The 14,067-nt window shown below is 41.5% G+C and overlaps 1 protein-coding gene across 1 annotated transcript; it reads left to right on the top strand.

The window, feature by feature from the left end:
* The first annotated feature begins 3,737 nt into the window (after positions 1-3,737).
* On the top strand, positions 3,738-11,965 carry LOC119914649 (ubiquitin-conjugating enzyme E2 L3-like). The gene is made up of 4 exons (XM_038734088.1): positions 3,738-3,878; positions 8,108-8,203; positions 8,318-8,504; positions 10,642-11,965. Exons 1-4 carry the CDS (start codon positions 3,852-3,854, stop codon positions 10,794-10,796), a joined length of 465 nt encoding a protein of 154 aa, XP_038590016.1. The 5' UTR covers positions 3,738-3,851; the 3' UTR covers positions 10,797-11,965.
* The last annotated feature ends 2,102 nt before the right edge of the window (positions 11,966-14,067 follow it).

The following is a 14,067-nucleotide window of genomic DNA, read 5'->3' as shown; positions in this document are numbered from 1 at the left end:
TTGGAAATATTCTTTTTACTTAAAACTATTCCTGAGCACCAGCAGCGAAAATAAGTAGAAGTATACTTATAGAAGTATAAGTAGAAGTTCGGTAGGTGGATTTAGTCTTTTTGAGATGAATGTGTTTAAATCTCCCTCAGATTACCTACACATGTTGCTGGATAAGCAGCTGGGAGGATGAGTGACTATTATGACTATTAAATGAATGAGCTGGTTCTTTCCATGAAGAAGACGTGTTTCACACCAGGACATCTCTCTGTAGAGACGCTCCTCCCATAACAGGCAAGCTGACTTCATGCGGCTCCATTAGGATCTCTCATTCAAACTCTCTCATCTCTCTCCAGCTGATTCTTTTCAAACTAAATACGTCACACAAAACTTCCAGAGTCCGTCAGCTGAACTGCGTCTTCTCCCCAAACACACAGATGTCTGCTAATCAAATACAATCCAGTACAACAGCAGAGGAAGTTAGAATGAGATGCTTGAAGTGTTTTATGAATTTTCTTTCAGCTGAAGATATTTAAGAGTATCTTTTAAAGGAATTAAATCCAATAATGGTTCAAAGTGATCCTCGTAAAGCTCAAATAAGAGGACCAGTTCTAATCTAATCTAAAAAAAGTGGATAGATTTGAGGGTAACTGTGATGGGGACGGGGATAACAGGAAAATTACAATTTAATAATCTTTTATTATGTCAAAAAAAATAAGGTCATTATTGAAAATTATGATTTAAAAATGGGACTCTTGAGATTTCCCTCTGAACACTATAATTACTGTATGAGATACACTCACCAGCCACTTTATTAGGTACACCTTGCTAGACCCACTTTTCCCTTCAGAACTGCCTTAATTCTTTGTGGCACACTTTCAACAAGGTGTTGGAAACATTCCTCAGAGACTTTGGTCCGTATTGACATGATAGCATCACGAAGTTGCTGCAGATTTGTTGGCTGCACATCCATGATGTTTCATGCTTCACCACATCCCAAAGGTGCTCTGTTGGATTAAGATCTGGTGACTGTGGAGGCCGTTGGAGTTCAGTGAACCTATTGTCATGTTCAAGAAACCAGTTTGAGATGATTTGAGCTTTGGTGCATTATCCCGCTAGAAGTAGCCATCAGAAGATGGTACACTGTGGTCATAAAGGGATGGACATGGTCAGCAACAACACTCAGGTAGGCTGACGTGTTTAAACGATGCTCAATTGGTTCTAAGGGGCCCAAAGTGTGCCAAGAAAATATCCCCCACACCATTACACCACCACCACCATCCTGAACCGTTGATACAAGGCAGGGTGGATCTATGATTTCATGTTGTTTACGCCAAATTCTGATCCGACCATCTGAATGTTGCAGCTGATATCGAGGCTCATCAGAGCAGGCAACGTTTTTCCAGTTTTCTGTTGTACAGTTTTGCTGAGCCTGTGTGAACTGTAGCCTCAGTCTCCTGTTGTTAGCTGACAGAAGCGGCACCTGGTGTGGTCTTCTGCTGCTGGAGCAAGTCTGCTTCAGGGTTCGACATGTTGCGTGTTCAGAGATGGTAATCTGCATACTTTGGTTGTAACGAGTGGTTATTTGAGTTACTGTTGCCTTTCTGTCATTTCAAACCAGTCTGCCCATTTTCCCCTGACCTCCGACATCAACGAGGCATTTTCGTCCACACAACAGCGGCTCACTGGATATTTTCTCTTTCTTTTTTCGGACCATTCTCTGTAAACCCTGGAGATGGTTGTGCGTGAAAATCCCAGTAGATCCGCAGTTTCTGAAATACTCCGACCATCTGGCACCAACAACTATGCCACGTTCACAGTCACTTAAATCCCCTTTCTTCCCCATTCTGGTGCTTGGTTTGAACTTCAGCAAGTTGTCCTGACCACGTCTACATGCCTAAATGCATTGAGTTGCTGCCATGTGATTGGCTGATTAGCTATTTGAGTTAACAAGCTATTGAACAGGTGTACCTAACAAAGTGGCTGATGGTGTTTATTACTTTTATTACATATTTATAACATACTTAGCCTACTTGACATAGACTTGTGGGATGGTGGAGGAAACCACTTTCTAAGTTCATGTTTCCCAAACTTAGGGTGCGGACCCAAAATGGGTTGCAGACCTATTTTTAATGGGTCGCCAATTGGCAGAGGTAAAATGCATCACAATGATTCAAAATGTAAATATGTGTATAAGCGCTCATTTCTGCTACACTGCTCTGTTCAGATCAGATGCTGTGTGAGGTTTTCGCTCTCCCTTCTCTCTAACCTGATGTGCTGTCCATATTCATACAGAATTTTTATGTCCTTAGTCTGCGATCTGTTACGGTCGATCCTATGATGTCGAAACTAAAGTACAAGCACCAGTTTATTTATGTTGCCTCAGTGGATAAGATTCGGGGAAGTGCTCAGTAATGAGAGTTTTAAAATGAATAAATCAGACAAATATAGGAGAAAGTCCAAAGCATTATTTTTTCTTTGCAAAGATGTGTTGATTCAATTTCAAACCACATAAATTGTGTGAAACTGTCTTTTTCGACACTAGCAGACCTGAAAACAAATCGGCCAAAGATCAGCTGGTGGAAAATATTAACCAGCCACATGCTTCTCATTAGCTTCAGCTTCAGTGAGACACATTAGTGAAGCCCTAAGCGCCCATCCATTCAAATATTTTTTTACTCCCATGATAACAGGGTAATTATCTCGTGATCTCAAGATGACAAACCATAGCTGAATTCAGGAGTCGGCAGGTGTGTTTCTTTAGGATAATTTCACTGTCACTGGTTAGCTCAGTTGGTAGAGCACAGGACTGGTATTCAGAGGATTGGCTGTTTTTGTATCCTCCTCTTCAACAAAGTTGTCATGAAGAGATTCAGGGGAATCTAATCACACTTTTCCCGACGGCTATTTCAAAGGTTCCGAAATAGCCGTCAGGAAAATGTGTAACGTTAAATGGATTCCCCGGAACGAGAAGCGCAGGAATTTCCTCTGCCTGGGAATGATGGGTGAATGAAAAGTCCATAGGTTGATGGATGTGGACCAATTGCCGGGATGCACACAGTCCAGCACGTGCTTTATTGTGAGCATGTGAAACAGTCTCTTCATCAGAACTTTGTTCTTATGAGACGTAACCCTGTGACGCCTGTGCTCTGCTAACTGACCTAACCAGTGACACTAAAAAACACTTTGAAAGTAAGTTATCGGAGTAAGAAAAATGGATGGCCGCTAAGGAGAATACACCATTGTTGTTTTTGAAATCCACCTGCACATAATACTTATTCATTCCAGCATTGTTTGCACTCATCACACTGTGTACATGTATGCTTGTGTGTGTATGTGCACCTATATATCACATCCACCTCCGACATGTCTGTTTTGTTTATAGTGTGTATATATATGTGTTCTCTATAGTGTAGCCTGTGTTTGGTTTCATTACTCTATTATTGTGTTATTGTAAGTAAGCGCATCATGAGCAATGTACAATCCAGAGTCAAATTCTTCATATATGTACACATACCTGCCAATAAAGCTGATTCTGATTCTGAAATAAATACATTTCATATGCATTTTAAATTCAGGGTTTGTGTCCTTTATGTGAAAGTATATAAATGACGATGTATTTTTGTAAATGTGGGTCCCAGGGAGACGGGGCGGATTTGTCTTTTGGGTCTTGAGTTGAAAAAGTTTGGTTTGCTCTAAGTGGTGTGTCACGCTGTTTGATCTCCAGGCCGGCAGGGGGCGCTGGCACACTTGGACTCCGGGCGGCAGCCATTGAAAAACAAAATCAAAAGAAGTCGAGGAGTTGCGGAAAGAAACAGGAAGAAGGAGAAGAAGAAGAAGAAGAAGACAATATCGGCACCACAATGACTTCGACCCGGAGACTAGCCAAGGTAAAGAAAAAATAAAGCGAATTATTGAATTTAAACCACTTTGCGGGGCTTTAAACAACTTGCATCGGCCTCGTGCGCGCCGCTACGGAGCCGTCGACCAACAGAAAATGTCGGTAACGCGAGTGTTTGGCGTTTATCTGCCCGACAAAATGAAAGGATAATGACGCCCGACAGGCGGTGACTGAGAGGTAACTAGTAGTTAGTGAGTTTGAGACGCGTGATTCAGCACTTTACAGGAAGCTGTCCGGTATATCCAGCTGGAAGGAGCCAAACAAACCGGGGCATATGTTGATGGAAGTGGAAACTGTGGCGGCGTGTGTTGTTTTTTTACGCGCTGTCACCGTCTGAAGGCGAAAACATGGAGACTTTGGGGCTGGGACGTGACGTCAGGCCTCAGCTGGGCGATCAATCAATCAGCTAATAATCATATTTGGATTTGGATGTTTAAATTTGCTTTCTAAATGTGTTCTTTAAAAAAAAAAAAAAAAAAAAAAAAAAAAGAAAAGAAGAAGGTGTTTGGCTCGAGGAGTCTTCTTACTTGCAGTTTCACTGTGACACCTGGGTTTTAGTTTTGATTTGCTGTAATGTGTTGCACAGCTTCTTTCTCAGGAATTCACCATCTCGGGGTTATGTCAGCACTTCCTTAATTCCCCTAAACCCCCATATTTTATCATCCAGGTAAACCGGAGTGTGCGTGGACAGGAAGTGGAACAGTTTGACTCCCTGCTGTCAGATGAATCTAGTAGTGCTCTTCTGTAATGTAGGAAACCACAGCAAAACGACTAGGGGCTTTTTTATTAATGATTAAACCAGCCTGTTATATTCTCTCAATTGATTGGTTTATAAAACATCTGAGAACAGTGAAAAATGGCCAGTTCAGCATCCCACAGTGCAAGGCGGCATCATCAGACCTATTGTTTTGTGTGATTAACGGTTCAAAACTCCCGTATGTTATATTTGGGGTTATAAGGATGTGAGGCCCAAAATTGATTGGGTGCTTGTGCTATGAGTGTAAAATTGTGGAGAGCATCAAAACTAACTAAATGACTTTTCCCCAGGTCTAATAGTTGTAGTTCCTCCCCAGTAGGTTTAGCTTTTTGGGTGTTGTTTATTTAAAATCTGCTCTAGCTTTTCCAACTTTTTGTCCATAGTTATATAGTAGTAATAATGGTCCAATGATGTGAAATTGCTTTTTTTAAGATTCCGCGTCAACTCTATCGTTGGGGAAACACTACAGGTTATTTATTTATTGGGGAAAAAAAGATGTTTCGACTAAAATATACAGCACGGGACGCACAACCTAGTGTCCCCGATCATCACGCTGCAGTGATCATCCAGAGTTGAACTTGGTTCAGTTGCGGTCATTATCAGAGCCGCAACGATAAGTCGACTAAAGTTGATATATAGTTGATCATCGATAAGTCAATTTGAAGCAAAAATACCACAGTTCCAGGTTCTTAAATGTGAGAATTTGTTGATTCTTCCACTGCTGCAGAATACCCAAAGATGGTAAAGACAAAGTTTGGGTCAGCAAAACTGAGAAATAATGTAAATTTCAATCAAACAATTTTCAGGTATCAAGTAATGAGTTAACAACGTCAAATTATTCTGCAGCAGTGGAAAGAAATGAAGCCTTGAAACACATTTCTACAGTAAGAAAGCACCTTGGAACGGCCTGTTAATACACCCTCAGAAGTTTTATTTGTACTGCATTGTATACTATACATAATATTAGACAGAGCGGCTGGTCATCACATCGACAGATTAAGAGGCATATAGGGCCATGTTGTACAGCTACTAGAGCTGAAATGATTAACTGCTTAATCCACTAGTTGACAGACCAAAAAAATTAATTGCCGAAAAAAAAAATCTCATACACGTTTAAGTTCAGTCGTCAGCTGTGAATATGTTTTTGTTTTCTAGCAAACTGAAAGTCTGAAAATTGAAAACTGAAAATTTGGGTTTTAGACATCTGGTCGGACAAACCCAGACTTTTTAAAGATGTCACCCTGGGTTATCTGTGGATGAATCAATAATGAAAATGGTCATTAGTCGCCACTATAAGAGGATGCTAGATGGGGCTGGGCGATATGGCCAAAAGTGTTATCACGATAAAAACACTTCATATCATTCGATATCGATAATTATCACGATGAATGTAAAGTTGTTAGTTCTTTCAAGTTTAAAGGCTGATTTTTGCTCCTGACTGAAAATTTAAGAAACCGGATGGTTAATTATGTGGTTAAACTTTTCTTTGTGGTCAGAATTTGAGAAACACTTGATGCCAAACAGTGGCTCACTTAACAAATCTGAGGGAGAACATTCAAAACTAGTATTATAACTAAACTAGTATATAAGTAAATCTTTTTTCAGTCCCTTTTCCGCAACAAAATAAATATTTTAACAGAAAAATTAAGTGCTAATTTGTTCATGATTCATATGAATTAAACCAAATATTTATTGACTATATATTGAACATTAATTATATTGATATTGAGGAAACTTATATTGCGATAATTATCATTATTGTTTTATTGCCTAGCCCTCATGCTAGAGCTGGTAAAGAGAATTAAAACGTGTACTATTGCAGTATTCCTGTGAAGGTAACGGACCAATGAAATGAGCAGAGGAGAGTAAATCTGACTCACTGTGGAGAAAGTGATGCAACTGTTTACTGCCTGACTGACCATCAAGGCCAAACCACGCAGCTCCTGTAAAACGATTCCACTCTGCAGATGTTAGATCTGCTGGTTTTAGCATCGCCATTAGGAAATATATTCAGAGGCCAGTTTATTAGGTACACCTGGACAATCTGTTGTAATGCAATAATAAAGCGCTGCCATAAATTCTGTCTTTACAAAGTTATATTGTTCAGTTTTTGTTGATTTTTGGGGTTGACGGTCACACCGATTGTTTAGATATGTTATATCACGAGCTAGAGCTTTTTTATTTGACAGAAGCAGAACCAGCAAGAAGTTATGGCAATGACATTCGTGAGGAGAAAGTGAAGCCATGAGTGTGTGGGCCTTTCCGAAACTACACCCTCACCACTTTCACTTTGTGATGGAGCGTACTCTGGTTGGAGACACCCTCACAGCTGAATCGAGTTCCCTTAGTTAACGCCTAGGGTATAAATTGGTCTGGGCAATAAAACATTAAAGGATAATTATTGCAGGATTATTTTCAGCAATAAAAATATAACAAATGTTCAATGAATGTTTAATATAAATCATGAATGAATTAGCACTTAATTTTCTATTAAGATTTATTTTGTTGAGGAAAAGGGACAGACTTTTTTTGCAAAAAATAGTTTTGAATGTTCTTCCTCAGATTTGTAAAGTGATCCTCTGTTTATGTGTGTTTGTTCTGATACTGTTGGCCTTATTGCCCAGCTCTAGGTATAAATACAGCCGCCAACTCTGGGATGAACATCCCTCCTCCTACCGGAGACAGGACTATCAGAGGGAGGAGTTAGATAAAAAATTAATGTTTCTTGCCGTGTTGAAGGGATTGGATATTGAGTTGGAGAAGAGCGAGGCAGAGTGGAAGATTAGATGCTGTGAAACGGGGTCGGTGCTGCTGTGCAGAGCGGGGGTGGAACCTTAGCTTAGAGTCTAGAGTGTGAGAGGCTGAGCCGAGCGGGTCTGGAGCAGAATACGGGAACATTTTGGCCGGGCGGGGTTCCAGGGGGAGCGGACGGGATGAACGCTATTTCCTGTAGCGGGACTAAAACAACTCGTCGTTATGCAAACTCGCTTTTAACTCTTATTACAGCGACTAAATGTTCTTCTTCTACAACAGGCCTAATCTAATTGTTGAAATGAGTTCATTATGATGTTTTTGTTTAGTTTGTTTGTTGGCAGTTTAATGATTCAATTTAAAATGTAGGCTATTTTACTTTTTCGATCTGTAATTAAATAAAGCAACTGTAAAACGAATAAACCCCACAGCTCAATTTAAAGTGCTCCCACACAGCTGACGTCTTCATTTTGTTTTCCTTTTGATGTGAACTAGAGCATTACAATCACCACTGTGAGAAGAGGTCAGAGGTGCCAAAAAAAACAGAATAATCGAATCGCAAAATTAAATGCCTACCCAACGGACGAATATTAAAATATTCTGCCCTAACGAGTACAATCTAAAGTGGTGTGGATTGCACCATCAGGGGTACCTAATTAATCTTGTGATTTAATCCCATTTTTTAAAAGATGAATTATGTTTTGTTTCAGGAGCTGGAAGACATCCGTAAAACTGGAATTAAGCATTTCCGCAACATTCAAGTGGATGAATCAAATATTTTGAACTGGCAAGGCGTCATTGTTCCTGTGAGTATTGAACCGATACTGAAATAAATTGTATGTTGTGTAGTTGTCCTGCTGGCTGTTAAAAGTTTTTATTCACTTTTTTTGTTGTCTCCCCCAATCTACAAACCCTCCAAGGATTGTCCACCATATGACAAGGGAGCATTTCGTATCGAGATCATCTTCCCCGCGGAGTACCCCTTCAAGCCACCAAAGATTACGTTCAAGACAAAAATCTACCATCCCAACATCGACGAGAAGGGCCAAGTCTGCCTGTCCATCATCAGCGTCGAGAACTGGAAGCCCGCCACAAAAACTGACCAAGGTGAGGCGAGGGAGGTGTGTGTGTGTGTGTGTGTGTGTGTGAGTGTGTGTGAGTGAGTGATTGTATTCTGTAATTGTAAAAGAGAGGCAGCCTACACAATATCCACACAGACAGTAAAGGTGATGTTGCTGTAGACTAAATGAAAAATGGTACAGATATTTATAGTAGTGTTAATGGTAACAATCGTAATGTTAATTATTATAATAACAATAGGACTAGTAACAATAGTCGTTGTAGCAGAGGGCGTCGAGCAGGAACACGGGGGCAGCAGGTGACCCGCAACCACAGATCCAGACTCCACAGCTCCAGAGCTAGAAAACCTGCAGGAAGTGATAGGAGGAGAGAGGAGAGGGACGAGAAAGCACAAGACTACCGGAAAGGGGAGAAGTTGTGTTAGTAACATGCAATAATGGGATGAGTTTGTATACAGAGGGAGAGAAAGTAGAGGAGAGAGGAGCTCAGTGCATCATGGGAAATCCCCCAGCAGTCTAGGCCTATAGCAGCATAACTAAGGGATGGTTCAGGACTCACCTGAGCCAGCCCTAACTATAAGCTTTATCAAAGAGGAAAGTCTTAAGCCTACTCTTAAATGTGGAGATGGTGTCTGCCTCCTGAACCCAAACTGGAACCTGGTTCCACAGGAGAGGAGCTTGATAGCTGAACGCTCTGGCTCCTAGTCTACTATTGGAGACTCTAGGAACCACAGGTGCATTCTGGGAGCGCAGTGCTCTGGTGGGGTAGTAAGGTACTATGAGCTCTTTAAGATAAGATGGTGCCTGACCATTAAGAGCTTTGTAGGTGAGAAGAATGATTTTAAATTCTATTCTGGAAGTGTACACTCGTTAACCAAACATATCAGTTACTGTGCATTCAAACCAAACGTGAAGCGAGGGTTGGGGGCGGCGTGATTAGATACAAAGTCAGTGCAAGCTGGCTCGGCCTATGCAAGTTTGGCTCGTACAGTTCAAACTCCCAGGAACGGGAGCACACAGCAATTCAGCAGTTTGAACAGCAGCAGACTCGATGACGGCCGGACCCGTTGGCACATCACATCTCCGAAAATGTCGTAGCAATTTTTTAAATCAGCTCTGTCTTGAAAAATCGCCCACACATTTGGACCTTGATGTAGCCTTAGCCTCAGTCTGTTAGCATGATATTATGTATGTAGCCATCAAGTGCATATTTAGATTAGACCCCTACATGGATCCCCCTCCCTCCATGCAGGCTTTGGCCTACATGGATCCCTCCCTCCATGCAGGCTTTGGCCTACATGGATCCCCCTCCCTCGATGCAGGCTTGGGCCTACATGGATCCCCCTCCCTCCATGCAGGCTTGGGCCTACATGGATCCCCCTCCCTCCATGCAGGCTTTGGCCTACATGGATCCCCCTCCCTCCATGCAGGCTTGGGCCTACATGGATCCCCCTCCCTCCATGCAGGCTTGGGCCTACATGGATCCCCCTCCCTCCATGCAGGCTTTGGCCTACATGGATCCCTCCCTCCATGCAGGCTTTGGTCTACATGGATCCCTCCCTCCATGCAGGCTTGGGCCTACATGGATCCCCCTCCCTCCATGCAGGCTTTGGCCTACATGGATCCCTCCCTCCATGCAGGCTTTGGTCTACATGGATCCCTCCCTCCATGCAGGCTTGGGCCTACATGGATCCCTCCCTCCATGCAGGCTTGGGCCTACATGGATCCCCCTCCCTCCATGCAGGCTTGGGCCTACATGGATCCCTCCCTCCATGCAGGCTTTGGTCGGCTTCACTGTCAGATCTCTGGCTTACCTCCTTGGCTATAGCCGATGAAACTGCAGGCAACAGGTGTATCAGGTGGCAAAATGGACGCTTTAGTCTGTGGCCGATGTCCGATATATAATGCCGATATCAAATAAAATAAAATTGCATGAGTCAAGTTGAGTAAAATCTTATTTCAGTCCTTCTTCCTCAAGTTTGGATTTCAATTTGTTTGGGATTCAAATGAAACGTTTTTTTGAACATTTATTATATTTGTATTGAGGAAAGTTAAATGGCAGTGATGATTATCGTTTTATTGCCACAGGTATCATGAGCATGAAAATGGGGACTTTTGTGCAGAAATTGTGATGTAAGTGTTTCCTTGTCCCCTCTCTCCTCCAGTGATTCAGAATCTCATTGCTCTGGTGAACACCCCTCAGCCGGAGCATCCGCTGAGGGCCGACCTGGCAGAGGAATACAGTAAAGACCGAGCGAAATTCATGAAGAATGCTGAGGAGTTTACAAAGAAACACAGTGAAAAGCGACCTGTTGACTGACGCTCACGGCTGTTGGCCTCCTTTCTGTTTCCTGTTCAAAGAGCCCACCCTGACTCTCTGTTCTTATCCCCCAAACCACACCACAGACATGCCCTGTTCTCGTGTACCTGCATTGTTTAAGCACTCTCCAAACGATCCTTAATAGAGGCTTGTGTTTCTGTTTCACTTTGCCAAAAACAAAGAAACAAAAACGGGACTTTTTGGTGAATAGGCAGGCTCTGGCCTCTAGGTGTCACCTTTTATTTTGGTTGTTTTGACTTCTTTCTACAGATTTCTTTTTAGAAAAAAATAAGAAAATTGTCAGAGGTGGCATCCTGGAAAGTAAAATATCAGTAAAAAAATAAAGTGCTGTTCTGCTAACTTAAATGTTGAATGTTTTTTCTCAGAATAATCATTAGTTTATGCAGACCTATTTACAGATTAAGCTTTGTTTTCAAAAGTTAACACAAATGCAGAGCATCTAATACGGTCATCTCCTCTTTCTTTTCCTTCTGTTCCCCCTTAAGATACACTGTACTTTGTGAAATCACCTGTTGCAGTAATATGAAAATTAAGTTTGTTACCGACGCTGAATTCCACATGTAAACAGAAATTTATAAAAATGCAACAACATTCATGTGTCCTTGAAATGTTTTTGTATTTTGAGATGTTTGAAAGGGAAAAAAAGTCTACAATTAAAATCTTTCCACCGCTGTTTGGCCTCGCAGGAATGAGAGGAGTTAACGTTTGATTTGAGCTAGTGTGCGTCTGGATGTCAGACATAGTTCTGCAGGCACTTCACAATTTCTTTCCTTATATTTGTTTCTCTTTAAACACGTTCAAACACAAACCACTAAACAGACAAACTGCAACCTTGGCTTGAAAATCGGCACACGATTGGACCAACGCCTGTTCATCTCATCACAATGCTGGCAACACTTTTATACCGAGAACAAGATAGACAAAGCAGTGATTGGTTCTGGCACTGCATAATGTTTTCAGCTGCTCTAATTGGCTTTTCCTCTATAAGTGAACACAACGCCATTAGCCAGTTAATATATTCTGATAGCTGACGAATCATAGCACACCAGCAGACTTTACGCAAATACACACACAAGGAATTACATCCAACAACTGTAGATGGAGGACAGCAGGTCATTAATGAATAAAGACTTGTGATGGATGCTTAATTAAACCTGTATTGGTGTGTTTATTAACCATAGATTTTTTCTTTTGTACCTACTGGAGCAGAATACAAGCTGTAAGTCAGGACTATTAAAAGCAGAGTTCCAACTGGAGACCTGTCCTTTTTACTGGCCTGATGTTGCTACAAGTTTTGACAAATAAACGCAGGTCGCCTGGTTTTTATAGAAGTACAAAACCTCTGAAAGCCCACCGGTTCTCCTGTTTGAGCTGGTTCTTCCGCTGCGTTCCAGGCAACTCGGGAATTTCCGATCTCCAACTACAAAAAGTACAATTGAACGCCACTTGAAGTCAGATGTCCTACTTGTGGACTCAAGTCGAGTAGCAGCTGAATGACGTCACAAAACAATGTCATGGAAGCACATAAACTAAAAGGCAACAAAAAGTATATTTGCATTTATTTAAATTAAATACATTAATTAAAAATCATATAGTAAAACCTCATCTGCATGTACATTCATGTAGAAATATGTTCGGCCTACTAGGTAGCTGGCTACAGTAAAGAAAAAGTCATCTTTGCATAAAAGTTATTGTTAAAAATGCCAAAAACATTAGGAGGTGTAATCTACAACACTGACTGACTTGAGGGTTACCAACTGATGTAGGGGTACACAGTTAACTAGTAACATATAGCCTATTTATGTCAGTGGTTGCAGTTAAACTGCCATCCTTTTAATTAACACCTAAAGCACTGCTGAGGGTGCAACTGTGTGCACACTATGTCACGGTCAGCCATGGTTTTCGTTCACTTTCGGCGTCCTGCACCACCATGCGTCTGGAACGCTTTGAGGTTGGAAGTCGGATATTTCAACTTGGAAATTTCCCAGTTCATAGCTGTCTGGAACGCGGCATAAGCTCCTTAGATTGTGTATACTAATGTAAAAGTGTAAACTTTTTTCAATATGGACATGCTACACAACGTAAGATCAGTTTGAGTCTCCACAGATCAGATGTTCAGCTCATTTTTCATTCAGATTTACCGGCATGGTAAAGGAATTAAAGGCCTGCCCATATAGGCACCTGGCCCAAATACAGGCAGGGTGAGTTCAGGGATTTAGGCAAATAAAAGCCTGGCCTATTTAAGTTTTTACGGTATATTATTCAGGGGGCCACATTTTCAGAAGCTAGAGCCCGGGGGCCAGACAATACTCTGAGCCATTATTGTCATTATTATGTACACTTGACACAACCTCATTTTCAAAACTTATTTCGCTTCATTGCAAACATTGCCTTATAAACTGAAGAAAATTAATAGAAATTAAATAGACCTTTAGGTACTTAGACCAAGTGCTTAATATCATTTTTATTTGCAACACAAGCTGTGATACTGCTGCAAAAGTAAACATCCGGTCAGCCATCAGCATTTCCTGTAGACCCTCTTGTTTTCTGTCCACGCCTCAATCGTCAATAAACTATTTCACTTATTTTAAACAGACAAACCTTAACCTGCACCACATCTATCCACCAGATCCAACTCCCACAAAATCAGAAATCAACACCTAATTAGAGAGATTTACACTTCTTTGCTAGGGCAGTGGTGGATGCTTCATATGAAGGGGCTGGTGATGGCGCTCTGGATAAGATGCCTGCCTTTGGTGTGTGAGAGACCCTTTGTGTCCCTGAGCAAGACACTTAACCCCTAGTTGCTCCAGAGGCGTGCGACCTCTGACATATATAGCAATTGTAAGTCGCTTTGGATAAAAGTGTCAGCTAAATGAATAAATGTCATGTAAATGTAATGAAGGGACGCAAATAAGCTCGTCTTGTCAAGGAGGCACAAGCACGCTTTTAAATAGGCGTTCACGTGAGAGAAGCTGGTCAGTAATGCACGTTTGTGGTCGGGCGTTACTGACAGCAGAGGTTTGCTGGTTTGACAGATTTTTTGTACGTTATTCGCAAGATTTTTTTTCCTTCAGGTGTTCAATAATATTTTTAAATAGAACTGCTGGGTCGGAGTTGGCCGTTAGGCCACCAGTTGAATAGGCCTGCCACAGACTGTTGGTGTTGTCAGTCCTAATTTAACAGATATACAGTATTTGTATATTCAACACCAGACTGGCAGTGTAAATTAGGAGCTTCAGGAGTTTAG

Source organism: Micropterus salmoides, unplaced genomic scaffold, assembly GCF_014851395.1.
Source record: "Micropterus salmoides isolate LMB-PRFRI ecotype aquatic unplaced genomic scaffold, ASM1485139v1 Ms_hic_scaffold_20, whole genome shotgun sequence".
Taxonomy (NCBI): domain Eukaryota; kingdom Metazoa; phylum Chordata; class Actinopteri; order Centrarchiformes; family Centrarchidae; genus Micropterus; species Micropterus salmoides.
This window is presented reverse-complemented; position numbering and strand designations above follow the sequence as displayed.